General features: G+C 39.7%; 1 protein-coding gene across 3 annotated transcripts; it reads left to right on the plus strand.

Moving 5' to 3' along the window:
* Positions 1 to 607: 607 nt before the first annotated feature.
* On the plus strand, positions 608 to 2,480 carry LOC117141654. Of its 3 annotated transcripts, XR_004459494.1 has the most exons (4): positions 619 to 1,457; positions 1,532 to 1,639; positions 1,890 to 2,265; positions 2,416 to 2,480. XR_004459494.1 is itself a non-coding variant. In XM_033305227.1 (3 exons), exons 1-3 carry the CDS (start codon positions 1,448 to 1,450, stop codon positions 1,967 to 1,969), a joined length of 198 nt encoding a protein of 65 aa, XP_033161118.1. In that variant the 5' UTR covers positions 619 to 1,447; the 3' UTR covers positions 1,970 to 2,336. The 3 variants fall into 3 exon arrangements, 1 of the variants encoding a protein (XP_033161118.1); XM_033305227.1 differs by lacking the exon at positions 2,416 to 2,480 and having other exon boundaries at positions 1,890 to 2,336; XR_004459495.1 differs by lacking the exons at positions 1,890 to 2,265; positions 2,416 to 2,480 and having other exon boundaries at positions 608 to 1,457; positions 1,527 to 1,829.
* Positions 2,481 to 16,843: the final 14,363 nt, after the last annotated feature.

The following is a 16,843-nucleotide window of genomic DNA, read 5'->3' on the forward strand; positions in this document are numbered from 1 at the left end:
TGGACGTTGTTAATCAACTTCCCTTTTGCAGCCGACCAAGTTGATCACTGAACCAATAAGCCCTCCGCTTCCCTTCTTTATGCTCATAAATGTATGTCAATTATTGTTAAAATACCTCATAAAGGCTGCTCAATATTTTGCCTGCTTAAGACCAAAGCCCACATTGCGGTTTCAGTTGTTATTGTCGTCGTTTTTTGTTTTTTAAATATTTTTTTCCTGGTCCCAGGAAGGAAACAGCCGTGACAGATGTTAAACCGCATCGGACAGGAACCAGGATCCTGGGCAATTGTAGGACCTCATTGGCAGCTTGTCGAGTGCAGCACTCTCGAGTTGAACCCTTCCGGTGCGGAAGGCCAGAACTCATACCCTCCGGCAAGAAGAAAAGGGGTGATAAAACCCATTTGATACGACCTCGATTCGAAAGTGATCGCCAGCTTTCCCAGCGAGCTAATCAATCGAACGAATGTCTTCCGAATCAAGCCACAAATAAATTGAGAACAACGCCGCCGAAGAAGCGGAAAAAAGAAAGGCCACCGAAAAACAAGTTAGAAATCTTTTTGTTTTCCATTTATTTCTCCTCCTTTTTTGTTTTTCAGTTGCAGCGACGTCGACGACGCATCATTAAAATATTTTCCACTCTTTGCTCGGTTGTTTGGTGTTAAATCAAAAACCACTTGAACGAAATAAAATCTTTCTCACAGTCCGCGGTCGCACAATGGCCAAATGGTATGGAATGGTATGGATGGTATGGTATAGGGGGGCGCAAACAAATTATGAGAACGTTCGGGATCAAGTCGAGAAGAATGTTTTCTTTTTCTCGTTTCTGCGTTGGGTTCAGTTCAGTTCAGCTCAGCTCGGATCGGTTTAGTTCTTTTGGGCTCTTTTGTTGTCCGACGATGTCGTTGTTGTTAAATTGATGACAACAACATAAGAAATGCTGAAGCGTGCGCTTCAAAAATGTATCTGCATGGTCGCCGGAGATACAAAAGCAAAGCCCGAGATACATTTCGGTGTGCTGACCGTTTTGCGTATCCGTGACGATTTCTTTACCCGTTTACCTGTGCGACACAGACCCAAAAAGCAGACAATAAATCAATAATCAAGCCGCCGCCGAGAGAGGGAGATGGGTTGCTGGACGGACGGATGGATGGATAGCTGTATGGATGGACGGATTGGTACGGAATCGGATTCAGAATCAACTGGGATCGAGAAGAGGCGAGTCTGGGGCCTTATCATCATTATTCAAAGCGAGCCACCAACGCCGCCGACACATTGAAATGGGTATAGAAAAATAATAATAATAATAACGAGAACAACAAACAGAGACCGAGGGAAAACAAAACAGAACCAAATCGAACAAAACGAGTTCCTAGAGTTTCTAAAAAGCCATAAAACGACGACGAGTTTTGATTTGATTTTCGAGATCCAATCGACTGGCATAGAACACATGTACACGGGTATGTAAAAAATACATTTCAATTCACACTCAGCCCAGCCGACTGGGGTTCCATTAAAAAAACCTCCAGCCCAGACGGACCAAACACAAAAATGCGTGGATGCTGTGGGAGAGAGTTGGACAGAGCACATATTCTGGACGGAAACCTCGACGGAGGCAGCAACTCGTCATCGGTCATATCAGGTTCGGGGATTCGGGTTCCACAGGGCGAGAAAATATTAGACCAAATTATTATTAATTATTAAATATTTAAATGTCAATAATTTAACGAAACTGCAAACTTTTATTTTCAAGAACTGATTATGGCCTTATCATAATTTTATCATATTTAATATATTTTAGATTTATTATAATTAGATACCCCGTTAATTGTAGCAAGCATTCCTTTGGTATACATTTTTTAAAATTTTTCTTTGTTAATTTTTTCTCGCAGTGCAGAAAGAAATAGCAGTGCGACCGAGTCCAGTGGCAGCCCACGCCCGCGTTATGATTTTGTGGCCATTTTATAACTAACAGCATTCCAGCGGCGCCGACAACTGAGCCCAAAGTCCCCAGTTCAGTTCAAGTCCCCATCCACGGATCCCATCCCAGTTTTAAGACCCCAACCCCAAAAGGGCCGGGCCACACACATCGATGGTTTAGCTGATGACGACGATGATGACCACCGCTCTGTGCCGCAGGGAGGAGTTGGGGGCCAAGTGCATTGGAAACGCCGTCTGGTGACAGAAGCGGCAACGGGAGCAGAATCCACCATTCGAGAAGGAGGATGTTAAGGACCGATCGGACGATCGAAACCTGTTGGGGTTACGGTACGAATACACCCATTTCCTTTCCCGCTAACTCGACAGTTTTAATACCCTTTAATTAGAGTTCGAAATACACATATTGAAAGTGTGATAGAATAATCAAAAAATCCTATTTTGATTAATTTTAAAATAAAAGTATTAATTTCCAAATAGGATAATGCGATCTATATGAAATATGAGAAGTCTGGACAAAAGGCATCGAGTCTGCCTTTAAAAGCTGTATGAACAGATTAAGAACGCAATAAAACGAAAATAAATATTTGGAATAGTCGTAAACTTATAATTAGGCAAGTTATTGCAAGGAATATATTTATAATGCGTTGTGAAATGAGTGAGATAAAAGCAAAATGATAAGCTGGCATAGTCAAAACCGCAAGATAAACCCCTTAGATCGTTCGCTTTTAAACATAATTTAGGAGCTTATCAAAATTGGATTTTTATCGCAGCTCTTCTAGCGGGGAAGATAAAGTTTCATGTTCGCACGAGGAGTATTTACAAATTGGTCTCGATGATTTCGATTGGTGGGGCGTAAGTATGTGTATCTGCGTATCTAAGTATCTGGGTAACATTTCCTTGAACTGCCGCCGGGGAGAAGATACATATCTATCTACAGATAGTCCGCGCCCCACATTCCACACGTGGCCCCATCCGCTTATCACCAACCACTGGGTGCACCAGATACAATTTGTATCTGTATCTGCGGTCGACTTTGCTGTTGCTTTATGGCCTCTTTCCAATTGTCTGCAGGTCCACACTGCGGCTCACATGTTTTGTATAATTATCGTGGTTAATGTCTCCGCGCTGGCTGGCTGATAAAACCTTTTATCAGTTTTGGTTTTCTTGTTTCGTTTCGCTTTTTGTTTTTTTTTTTTTTGTGCTTTGTTTTTGTGTGAGTTGTGTGCTATTTGCCTTTTAATTAAGTTGAACAAAAAATATTGTCAACGCATTCTTTAACGTGGCAACAATTTCAGCCCATTTTGACCTTGAGCCGAGTAACGGCAAATAGCAGCCAAACGCGATCAGTCCAAAAGATACACTGTATCTGCGGCGAATCAACTTTCAACGCAACTCAGTCTCTTGAAAATGAAAGTCGGAATATTTTGCAAACAAAAATTTAGTTATAATGGCTGCTCAAACTGCAGTGCGGCTCAAAACAAAGTTATTACGGCCTAAGCTTTGTTTGCCTTTCTGGCTCATGGCAAAAAACCCACATGGCCAGATCGGCCCCAGATTTGCCCCAGCATCAGTATCTTTTTTTTAACTCTTTTTGTTTTTAGCCTCAGCATTAGCCCCCAACCACATGGCCAAATTGCAGAGTTGCCGGCCAGGAGTTGCCCAATCTCGGCTAAGATGCTGCATAATTAGCTATAATTTGTGAGCCAAGCAAAGTGAAAGTCCCGACTGAACTCCAAACTCCAGATGGGATCATCTATCGCTCGGCTCCATCTTGGTTTCATCTGCAAAACGGACGAGTTGCCATAGTTGGATGTCAAAGGAGCAACTGCAAATTGCCGGACATGCAGATGAGACATTTTTCGGGAGTCATAACTTTTTCCATTCGAATTGGTAAATTTGCGAAGTAAAATTGGAGTGGTATGAAAACTTAGCCTGTAAGAATAAAAATGATTCTATATTTGCTTATATTTATATAGTATATTAGTATGGTTATTATTGATTTAATTGTTTACTATTTTATTGCATTGTTTAAGTATTTTTCCGGCTTACCAATGAGTATAAAAAGTGGTTGTATGATTTTATAGTTTTATACAAATAATCTAAAAATCGTGCTCTTCGATACATTTCAATTATATTTTTGTTTGTTGTTGTTAAACTAAAGATTTGCTATTATGGGCCTCTAATAATTTGATTTCGAATTTTATTTTCCTCGGCTATAAAAAAGTGATTTTATATGACCCGCAGACCGAGAAAAGTGAGTGATAAACGATGTCAAGCTCAGATTTTATTGGACTTTTCTAGACCTTTTTTTCCGAACAGCGCGTCATTCGCTTGTGTCCGATCATCGAAAGCCGCATCATTATTATCATTGTCATCGTGGTGATCATTAGAGTGGCACAAGAATGCATTTGCATGTGTCCGGCATCAACAGCTCCATTTCCATTTCCAACTGCAGCTCCACAGGCACCAGATGCAGATACAATCATAGGCACAAAACATTTTCCACTCGTGATCGCGGTGCGTCTTTTGAGTTTGTGTGTCAGTTGCATTTACAGCTACGACAAAAAAAGCATTTCAGAGTTTTTCATCTCTATTTTATGATCCAACTAACGGTTTCGGGGCATTTCTCGATGATGAAAACTCTTTCTTCGTCATACAAAGTCAGTCGTCTGTTTCTGGATTTTTAAGAGGGGCCTAGCCGAGAAGTGACTCTGTTTTAAGTACAACAATAAATCGAGACTTAAGGATGGAATGGAAAACCGGAGGGGGGAGGGGGGAGGGAACCACCACCCACGTAACGGGCGAAGACAACTTCATAATTCACTCAAGAAAAGTCTTTTTTCAGTCTTTTTTGTTTTGTTGTTCAGCCCAGTACGCCGGCTTCAATCTCAATCTCAGCCTACGGATGAATCGCAAAGTACATAAGTAGGTGGCGGCGGGCTATATGGCTATCCATGAGATACTTGGTGCGTATAGGAATTGTGCTCAATTTCCACAGACACACACTGTGACAATCGGGGGCCTTATCAACACAGAAGCATCATCTTGCACAGCATGCTTTTATCTCTCTCTCAGTTTGAGTCGTTTGAGAACAGGCGTTCAGAAGTGGCCAGCAGCTCCATTCCACTCACAGAAATCGGGGGGTACGAACGGCGATTGGAGGCGTTTCGTCTATATGTGTATATAGGTTTTATTTTCTTTTCTTTTTTTATTTTTGCTGGCTGGAAACGCAGCTCTCGGGTTCTCTCGGTTTCTCAACGCTGGGTTCTCGGTTCTGGATTCACCGTTCTCATGGGCAAATGGATGTTTGTGCGCCTCTTTCTCTCCACTTGCCAGCACTTGCCAAATACACGGAAGAGCACGGGGCGAGATGTGCGAAAACTGGAAATGGAGGAGCCGAGTTGCAGCACACAAAAGCCGCAGGGAAACCCAAACTCACACACGCACACCGAACCATTTTTAAGCCAAAGGAAGTCCAGGAATGAAGGAATCAGGCTGAGATTCAGGGAACGCCGGAAGGAGAAGGGCAGTGCGCTCTGAGACAAGCGCAAATGAATCGAAATGAGGCGAGCTGCAGTCACAGAAGCAGCAGCTAAAGCAGAAGCTCTCACAGGGAAAACTGCTTTTGCAAAATCGGGAAAATAGTAAAGATAATTAACTAAAGAAATGAAACTCTTCAATACTTGCATTATTTTGTTTAAAAAAGATCCCAATTAAAACATTATTTTATACCTATCAAGTTGCCTTGTTTTGATGTGGTGCATCATACTCGGTATCCACTGTATCGGGTCGCAGTGTCTCTGTCCCCATATCTGTTTCTCTGTTGCTGTTTCGGTGCTCGGTTTTTAGTCTCGGCCACTTGGCAGCTGTGTGCGCGAACTGAGTTGAGTGTGAGCAGCTTAAAAAGCAGCGGTTGCCCCTCCTCAAACGACCCCCTTTGCCCTGATTTTCCCCGCCCGCTTAGAATTCCAGAAGAGTAGCTTCTAATGCATTGGGGCTGTCGTAATAAGCGCAGTTTTTGTTTGAAAAAAAAAGCAAGAAAATTACGACAAATGGTGAGGGGAAATCCGGGGAAAATGAGGAGTCTTCAAGATTGCACTCTGGAAATATATATATATGTATGTGCATAGAAAACCAAGTATATGCATGTGCCTGCATATCTCTGATGGGGGGAATCATTCAAATTTTGTTGAGTTTTCTTTGCGAGCAAAAGTTTTTGCTGCAACTCAGTGACAATGAAGCCATCCCAAAAAAAAAAAAACTCTCCAAGTAAGAAGTTTTCCTCGGGTTTTCGGGGACTGGAAGGGGTTTTCAACTTTATCGTGAAAACCCAAAGTATGCACTTAACACAGTTTCATCAACTCAGCGTCTCAACGCTCTTTCTCCGACGAACGCTGAGAATATCGCTCGTTTTCAATAAAAATAGCTTAAAATTGTAACAGGCGAACAGCGGAGAAAATGGAGAGAAGTCCGCAGAGAACGCGGAGAAACGGAGAGACAAGTGCCAAATGATGATGCTGGGAAATGGCTCTGCTCAGTTCCCGGTTTTGGTTTTAGTTTTAGTTCGAGGGGAAGTGCAACGATGACTTGAAAGTTTTTGAGTGTCAAACTTTATACTGTGAAGAGAGGCAGTGCACTGGGAGAAAATGTAGTTATTAAGTTATGGAAGATGGTTATAAAATCAAATAAAAAAAGTGTAATTAAAGAAAATTTAAGATAGGTTAAATGAATAATTATTCTTAAAAAATTGGAATTTGTGAACTTACAGAAATATCGTTTAGCAATTAATTTGTCCTAAATTTATGTTAAAGCGTCTCTTTCTAGTTCTTTATAGATGCATAAGTTTTAAGGAAAGTTTTCTTCATGTTAAATTAATGTTTTTTATTAATATGGTGATTTTGTTCAGTGCACCCCATCCCTTAAACTGGACGAAAATGCAGAGAACTGTGCGACTGGCACTTGCTGCTGCTTTCCTGCTTTCGCGAGCGCCGCAGATGCAGATGCAGCAACATCAGCAAAAGTAGCAACATCACAGCCGCGGCAACATCGCAGCAGCAGCAGCAGCAGCAGAAATTCGCATCTTCTGTTGGCACGTTTTTACTTCCGGTTCGTGACGGTGGATGGGTGGGAGCGGGGCTGGCGAGGGGGAGGAAGCGAATTCCGATCCCAGTCGAGTGGTTTGTTTGGCTGCTGCATTTTTTGGAGCGCTGCCTTTGTTGTTGTCGCTGCACGTTTGCGGTCGTTGGCTTCATCGTCTCGTCGCATTTGTTTTTGCATTTTGTTCTGAAGTAACAGCGGATGCTGCTGCTGCTGCTTACCCCTCGCCCTCCGCACGCCTCACCCCTTTCAATGCCACAAATCCGTATCTGTAGGTGGAGTTGCAGCAGCATCAGTAAGCCGTAAGCAGCTGTCGGTGGCTGTGGAAGTCTGAGGATGCTTGCACCACACTCCGCTGAGTCGTTTCAATGGCGTTTCGCAACCGAAAGTGTTGCTCATCGGATTCTAGATGCCAGATTAAGGGAAGTTTTGCAAGCACAAGTACATAAGAGATCAGTTTAGCATCGCATTATTACAGTTTTCAACAACATAATTATCTCATAGCAAAGCTTATGTCCTTTATTCCTCAGATAAGATACTTCAAAACTACAAAGTAACTGGAAATTTTAAAAGAAATTTGTTATGATTAGACTAAAACTACAATTTATATTCAAAACTTAATCTTTCGGTTTGTACCGCTTACATTTGACAATTGGAGCAGCAATAACTTTTTTAAAGTCAATAAAAGAATACTTTACAGTCCTTTTGATTACTGACAACATATCCCCATTAATGGCAAAGTTTTATTACCTTATTCTTGCATCATTCGATATATCCAATCTTTAAACTAATGTCAACGTCAACCAGATTGCCCGCTTGACAATTTTCTTCTCGCCTTCCAGTCGTATACGCAATGTTGACAACAGGTCTTAGCTTAGCTTAACTACTCAAGTGCCTGATTAATTGGCAACAAGTGTTTGACTCCTGTCCTGAGTGACTGGCTGAAAAAAGGTCTTGATTCTCACCTCACCTCACCCCAACGCCGCGAGTGCCGATCGTGTTGTTTAACATGGCGTATGCGCAATGTGTTTTTTCTCTGCCACGACTTGCAGTTCTTCGGCGAACCAAAAGCGGTGCGGCCAAAACAACATAATTAAGTATTTATTTATTTACGATTTTGGGCAACAACTACAACGATTTGAATGCAACAACTCTGGTGTATTGGCGTTTAGCAGCTTCAATTTCGATTTCAACTTCGACTGTGTTGCCACAATTGCTCATTTTGCTGGCTCTGCTGCTTTGTGGCAACCTTGTGCTAAATTTTCCAAAACGTTGAGCCTCGTTCGTCGCCGTCGTCAGCCAGCAGCCACCAAAATGTACGAAATACAAAACACAAAACCGAAAAGACGAAAACCAAAACCGACAAAAAATACAAAACAAAACACAAAAAAAAAAAAACGGAAAAGAAAAACAAACTCTGTTGCAACTCTGTGCAGCAGCAACAATTGAAGCTGGCGATAAATGTCAGTCAAAGCTCCGGCCACGCCCCCTCCCCCAAGCCGCCCCTCGATTGGCTGACGCATAACTGGAAAAGCTGCAGCACAGTCACAGTCACACTCGCAGCCAGATTTTCCACTGCGATCGCATTATTTATGCTTATGAGCCAATGTATCTATCGGATACAGATGACGCTGCCACCGCCGTTGACTCGCTTTATTAATTTCAAACGGCTCGTGAGATTGACACCATTTTCCGAGGCAATGATGACGACACCGCGGGGCCTTCAGAATAAGTAGTTTACGGATTGCCTGGCAGGGTGCTGAAAGAACTATGCAAATTAAATCACGTAATCATCGGAATAGCTTTTCGACTTTGCCATATAGAGTTTGGCATTTCCATAAGCAAGGTGTGCTTTAAACTGCAATAGGAAAATTCGAGATAATTTCATGTCCTTTCCATTTCAAGGTATGTGCTCAATTAGTTGGGTATTCCTTTGGATGTCTGGTAATAACTTTTTTAAATAGGCCAACCAACCGATTGTATGAATGACTTAAGCAGTAAAATTTTCTGCGAATCATCGAACAAGTCCGGGTCCCAACTGTATTATCTTTTTAATTTGGTAGTTATGTAGCTCAGCCGATGGCCATGCACTTGGCATATGAAAAGCTCCAATTAACGCATTGAGAAATCAGAGGAAAAACAACGAAGAAATTTTGAAAGAAAATCTCGAATACAAAGATAGCAATACCCTCTTTGGGGAAAATTCAAAGTCTTTCAGAGCGTCAAATCGCAATGGCTATAGATTCGAACTTCACCTTACGGAAAGTGTAAGCTGGTGGTAACGTTGCGGTAGGAAATTACTTTAATTTGTTGATCCCCATTGTTGCTGCGGCTTCAGATGAAACTTGGCTAACTGAATGAGTAAATGAGTGGATGAGTGAGTGACTGGACTGGCTGACTGACTGACTGCTTGACTGGCGGCCACATGTTTTCACATGATTTCCACACGACGGACAGGTGAAAAGCAAGGTAAAAGAAAACCAAGTACAAGACCAAGACCAAATCGAGACACCAAAGATTCACTGGAGCAAGAAAAAGAAACCGGGCGGCAGGCAAAAAAAAAACGAGAAAAATGGAACCCAAAGGGAATGTTTGGTGGAAAAGTGTTGACTGGGCTGCGGGTTAAGAAGAGTCAAGCCCAAGATTTGACGCGCTGTCTGGGCAATTCCTATAGCCAAAGAATAAGGAGGCATCTGAAAGATATAGCTACGGGCGGGGATTTTCCTCTTCGGTTTCCTCCCCAGGGGCTCCAGACAATTGATCTATCACATTGAAATTGTTGCGTTGAGTGGAGCTTGTCTTGGTTTTGTTTTGGCATCAAAAGGGGTTCTTTTGCTTCCTTCTTTTCTCGGTTTAATTGTTTCTCAAAAATGCAAATTTGAATAATTATGAGTAGGGGGCATACAGCGGTTTTGATGGCTGACAACTGATTTGTGTTGACTTAGAGTAGCGACCTTCTATGGATGACGGAATAATAGAAGTGGGCATCAACAATGGATAGCAAAAGAGGAATAAGTTGGAATTAAACGGAATTAATTTGGGATTTTGTTGAATGGGATTTTATGATAATGTAGGATGGAAAACAACGGATTAATACAATACAATTTAAGAAAAAAGTAACATGGCAAAACTTATCCTTACTTAGGATAGGATGGCTATACAATGATATGGTAAACTATCTAAATTTGAATAAAATAAATATGAATAAAAAAAAAGCCTTTACATTTGACTAACGAGTAACCAACGTAGTTGATACTAATGTGAAGTAGAATCAAATTCCTTAAGAAAAATGCCATAAATTTAATTAGTAGTTCTTCCCACCTTTTATCCCATCATAGCCTGGGAACCTTTTCGCCTTTAGCTTCAGCTCTCGAGTGCCTCAAGGTCATTTGCGAGCGTTGCTGCGGAGTCCATAAATATGCATGTCTGATATGTCGGCATATTACAATACTTATCGCGTACCCAACAGAACCCGCCCTAGCACCTACACATAACCACTATGAACAGTGTGTATCACATATATGTATGCAGTATGTACGAGTTTGAATCTCTATCTCAATCTGAGTGCAGAGACGAGTGTATAGTTCATTGCTCCCCTTTAGGGCGAGGGAATCTTAGGAAAACGGGGATTTTAGGGGGATGAGCGACAAGCGGCGACTTTTGGGCGACTGCAAGACGCACATAAACATCGAAAGATACTTTACAAAAATACCCACAATTGTCCTAAGAATAATATGATTATAATAATAACTATTCCTAGGCTACCTAATGAACATGTTCTTTAAATAAAGAACTTAACACAAATCGATGAGAATTAGTATCTTTAAAATAAAATAAGTCTTTAAAATATGTATGTTATGGTTTTTTGAATGAAAAACATACTAATCTTTATCATTTTTTAACCTCACTACTAAAATTTTGCAAATATAACTACTATAACCATGTGTAAAATCCCAAATAAGAAGACTTTACTCGTTGAGTTTTTGTAAGAAACTGGTTTTATTTGGAAATATCTTCGGTTTAGATAGGTGACATGAGAATCGCATCTTAAAGTAAATGGCCTACGCAGAGGCCTAAGTAAATAGTCCCCGCCTTATCGAGGTCCCACGCTCGGGCACATCTGCCTATCTTGAGCGGCGAGGACCTTATCTGTGGTCTCCCACTAAGGGACTATTTTAGGAGGCGGGGAACGATCTCAAGTGACTGACTCATGTAGTGTGCACTTAAATTACATGTTTTTGAGCAATGCACCCATGTCGCCTTAGATAACAAAATCCTAAATATAATTTATCGCTCTCGATTCATTTACATAAGATATGAACGGAGCCCAAAATTGTAAGTCTTTAAATATATTCGTGTTCATGTGTGAACATTCTGCCAAAGGGCCAGCAAAGCTGAGATGTACATTAGTATATTAGTTGCATTTATAACAGTAGTGGACTGTATTTATTTGATATATGTTCATTTATTTTGCAACTAAGATTTCAATGGGCCTAGTTTTTCTGGCTTTTAATTTTATTGGATTACAATTATGGTTTATATTATTTTTAATTCAACAATTTGTACTCAATTAACTTATTTTAAACATTTTGCTTTTTCTATGTAGAAGTACATTTTCTATTAAACAACGATATAGTGGACTGTATATTTTTATTTGTTATATTATTTTATTGTTTATTTACTATTGATATTTATAGTACTGGCAACGGACCTGCAAAGGTTATTGCTTGCATTCTTTGTTGCACAGCACATTTCCGTATGAGATATATTATTAATACTATCATTAGTATTAAAGCAATAATTAAACCAGCATGTCCGGAAATATGATGGAAATGTAAATCTTTCAATTTTTGATGGTTCTCTTTCATAAATTTAATTTCATTATTCAATCGTTCAAATTCCTCAGTATGATTTAATATTGATAGTTTCAGCGGATCCCAAATAATCTTCGGCACTTCACTAACTTCTCCTATATAAGGTGTTGATAATAATTCTTCACTTTCGGACTGAATGTTATGGTGGGCAACTAGAATTTTATCGTCGGTTCTTGCCGTACAATATGGCGCAATGCTTAAAACTCCTTGCTGAGGCAAATCAAACAATTCAATTTGAGAGCCAGTACATTGCAGACGGACTTTTGAATTCGCAGGAACCTTAAACAACCAACTACTTTTCTTTTCTAACTTTTTCGGAGAATTTCTTATCGAAATAACCGCTTTGTGCTTGGAGATGCACGTTCCTGTGGAAGATACTCCACTTATTTCAGTATGAGACCGAAATTTTTTCAATTTTAGAATCTGTGCAGACTCTTCTGAAATAATTGTGCTTTGAGAGCCACTATCAATCAATGCTCTTAATTGTTCAAAGCCTCCATACCTCGACTTTACTTGAATCAAGGCCGTGGCCAACAAGGCTTGACCTGTTGTTCTACACGTATTCACTTTTTCTGGATTATGACCTGCAAAGTGAAGTAACGTGTGGTGAGGTTTACGACAAGTCGAACAAAGCTGCTCGCTTATACATTTTTTACCAAACGGATGCCTCAGACATCTTAGGCAAATCCCATTTTTTCTTACCCAGTCAGACCGTTCTGCTGGATTCATTATTTTAAATTTATGGCATTGAATTAAATAATGCCCTGGTAGTTTGCAATATGCACAATTGTCACTATAATTTTTATTCTTGTTATTATTAATCATTTTCTTTACAGGTTTTACTTCCTGTGAGAATGATGATATAGAATTGAGCCTTTGCTCTAAAAAGTCCATGACATCAGAAAGTGCCTGTATTTCTTTTGTCTTTTTAACATGGCTTTCATATAAATTGAGTGATTCTTTATTGAATTTCCGAAGAATTATGTGAGCGAAAATTGCATCCACATCTTCTGGTAATTGTGCCTTTAATTTTATAATATAAATTGACTCGTTAATCGTGTCAATAAATGTCTTTATTTGCTTATTGGATTCTAAATTTAAATTTGGCATATCCATAAGCCTATTCATATGATCTGAGAATATGTTTCTTTTATTCTCATATCGCTTGGTCAAAAACTCCCAAGTGGCTTCATAATTTTCTCCAGAGCCGAGCAGTAAATGAGTAACCACATTTCTGGCTTCTCCTTTTAATGCTGACTTTAGATAATTAAATTTGAGAGAAGGACTGAGATCCTCTCTCACATGTATGAGCTCTGTAAAGAGTTCATTAAAAAGATCCCATTCTTTGGAATCACCAAAGAAAGTGGGAATCTGTATTTTAGGCAGGGTTGGTAACTCCTCCGCCTTAACAACCGTCGACATTTCAGCTTTATTTATTGTGCCACTGAGTCGACTATTAATGGCTGTAATAATATTTTGTTTGTCAAATTCAAGTTCGCTAATTTCTTCTTCGAATAGCGAGCTCTCAAAATGACTATTCACCTGTTCAATCAGGTTATCTATTTTATGCCATAAAAATTCAATTTTATTTTTCCTTATTTTAAGGAAATCTGGACTACTGTCTATTAGTTTAGACGTATCTTCTAGATATACTCGAAATTGGCCAACATTATTTCGAAATGCCTGCTCTACTTTTAAAGCGTTGTTTTGTGCTATACCCTCTTTTTCAGGGTGACCACACATTTCAAGGTTTAATGTAGGGGGAGGGTTTGATTTAGGGACAGTGTTTGATTTAGGGAAAGTGTTTTCTACCGACTCGCCCTTAATTTTTTCATTTTTATTTTTAATTTTTTCTAACACCATCATTATTAAATCATACTGCTTCGCGTTAAAATATTCATGATCGACAACGCCGATCTTTAACAAATTGCTATGATTAGCAATGAAACATTTTTGAAGCTCATTTAATTTTAGAATTTCTACATCTGTTAATGTTGGTTTTACTTCCAACTTTCTAATTTCCAAAATAATTTCGGACTGCTTCTTAAGGAATTGAATAGTCTTTTCTGACATCATTTTGAAAATTTTTTGTAATTTCTTAATATATATAGTACGTGTATATGTATTTTATATGTATTTATATATATATGTGTGTTTGGATAAACAGAAAATTCTTGTTTTGACTTAGCTGATGTCGTTGTTGTTGCTGCTGCTGTTGCTGCTGTTGTTGCTGCTGTTGCTACTGCTGTTGCTGCTTCTGCTGCTGCTGTTGTTGCTGCTTCTGCTGCTGGTAGAGGCTCCTTTGAATTTGACTTCCTTCTCTTCTTTAAGGCTCCGTCGATGTTTAAAGATGATTTTTTTTTTATTTGGCACGTTTTATTATTTTTGTAGTCCAGTCAGATTTTTTGTTTTTTAGCCATTTATTTCGGCATTTATGCTCTTTTGGCATATACACTGCACTCTATTTATGAGCTGATTTAATGCTATTAGAGCATTTATAAGGCACTGTTTTCAGGCACTTTTTATTTAATTTATGCTCTTATGGCATATACACTGCACTCTATTTATGAGCTGATTTAATGCTATTAGAGCATTTATAAGGCACTGTTTTCAGGCACTTTTTATTTAATTTATGCTCTTATGGCATATACACTGCACTCTATTTATGAGCTGATTTAATGCTATTAGAGCATTTATAAGGCACTTTTGTTATGCACTTTTTAATTTCACAATTGCTGATGTATGGCCTCAAGCACGCCTTACCACAATTTATAATGGTACACAAAGCAACCTTTAGCTATAGACTATAAGGTGCTTGTTTTAAAACATAAAAGATTCTTTTGTATCTTTTTGCTTTTTATATTTATACTCTGTTCCTTACCTTTGGTAGGGGGAAACAAGAGTCACTTATTTTTGCTACCTTTAGCTGTAAGATGCTTAAAGGAGCTGGCCTTTCTCTGAGTTCCTTACCTTTGGTAGGGGGAAACTGCAGAGTCGATTAAAGGCTCGATTGACCAAATGTAAAATCCCAAATAAGAAGACTTTACTCGTTGAGTTTTTGTAAGAAACTGGTTTTATTTGGAAATATCTTCGGTTTAGATAGGTGACATGAGAATCGCATCTTAAAGTAAATGGCCTACGCAGAGGCCTAAGTAAATAGTCCCCGCCTTATCGAGGTCCCACGCTCGGGCACATCTGCCTATCTTGAGCGGCGAGGACCTTATCTGTGGTCTCCCACTAAGGGACTATTTTAGGAGGCGGGGAACGATCTCAAGTGACTGACTCATGTAGTGTGCACTTAAATTACATGTTTTTGAGCAATGCACCCATGTCGCCTTAGATAACAAAATCCTAAATATAATTTATCGCTCTCGATTCATTTACATAAGATATGAACGGAGCCCAAAATTGTAAGTCTTTAAATATATTCGTGTTCATGTGTGAACACCATGTATAACTATGTATTTATTAATTATATCAATAATTAGCTTATTGAGCATAGTAGCTTCTTATTTGACCTCTGCTGTATATAACTACGACCTGTTAGCTGCAGTTCATAAATCTTGGCCCTTAGTACTTGCTGATACTTATATTTCTGCCTTCTTCGCTGATCCTTCGCCTTTTCGACTTTCTGCACATTGTTTCGGTCTGCAAAGCTACCACTTTACGATGACTATTTTTTAATACTAAACTAATGAATGCGTCGCTGGCACGCCGAGTTTAACTACCCAAACCCACACTGGCCAGTTTTGGTCGGCCAATGTTGGGCAGAAAAAATATATATATATTTATGGAAAATTTTCCCTACCACTTTGCGAAGCGGTCGACGTCGAGACCCTTTTTGGAATTACAGACCATTGCTAATTTATGCGCCTTTTGTATGATTTTTCATTTGGGTTTTTACTTTTCTTTTGCTTCGGCAAGGGTATTACCCATTTCCCTCATCCATTTCCTATCCCATGTCCATCCTGGGTTTCAAGTTTGTTTTGTGCTCCGCTACCAGTAACTCGCACTTGAACTCACTTATATTTACTCATATGTGGCAGCCGCAAGGAAGTTCGTGAAGAGCGGTTAGCTGCGAGGGGATGGGGTTTGTCTAGGGGGTTTCGGTCCCACTAATTGCATGATGGGCCATGTAATGGGCTGTGGCTGGGCGTGGCATATCGCATAATGTGTGTATACAGTTGATGGACATGAATGGGAAAGTTTGTTTTCGGCCAATGAGTCCGAAACACGGATTAATATAAGGGAACAAAGGAACCAGTAGTGGATACAAAAGGACAAGTTGATTTGTGGAAGGGGGGAATATATCCAACTGCATTTCTGCTTATATTAAATTTCATTAGTTAAGCAATTAAGTTTCAAGTTATCACTAATATCGGTAGACAATTGGAGTTAATGGTTCCACTCCCATTGGTCCATTGATCTCCTCATCATTGGGGGCTGTTAAATTTAGTGCCTCCACTTCAGTTTTAATTACGATCCAACGCCAAAGAAGACTTCTGCGGGAAAAGACTAGGAAAATCAAAGATGCAGCGAAAGAGGGGAAAGTGAGAGGGCCAGACTCCCCGAATCGCACTCCGTATCTGTTGCACACATGTTATTGGGGCCCTGCCTCCCATTTTTCCTCCAATATATCCCCAGCCCCCCTCCACCACCCAATCGACATCGAGCTCCTTTGTTTGGCAGACAATTTAACATATTTGGGAATTCATTGCACTTTCTTTTATTAATACGCACACTCGGAACAGAGCGAAGTCGTAGTCGAGAACTCGCCCTCTGAGTTCGTCTGGAACATATGTAAGTGCATGTTCCTCATCCCACTATTTACATAGTACACTGAGAACAAAAATAGGTGGTATATACAAATTTATTGATTTAAAAAAAATGTATCTTATTTAAGGATTATTTTTTGATTATATTGCTTAAAATTA

This window comes from Drosophila mauritiana, chromosome 3L (assembly GCF_004382145.1).
Source record: "Drosophila mauritiana strain mau12 chromosome 3L, ASM438214v1, whole genome shotgun sequence".
Classification (NCBI taxonomy): Eukaryota; Metazoa; Arthropoda; class Insecta; order Diptera; family Drosophilidae; genus Drosophila; species Drosophila mauritiana.

Bases quoted from the DNA above. Each gene is read 5' to 3' on its own strand.
- LOC117141654 (XM_033305227.1), top strand. The intron at 1,640-1,889 runs GTTCGGGGATTC...TTTTTCTCGCAG, and splicing joins CTCGTCATCGGTCATATCAG to TGCAGAAAGAAATAGCAGTG.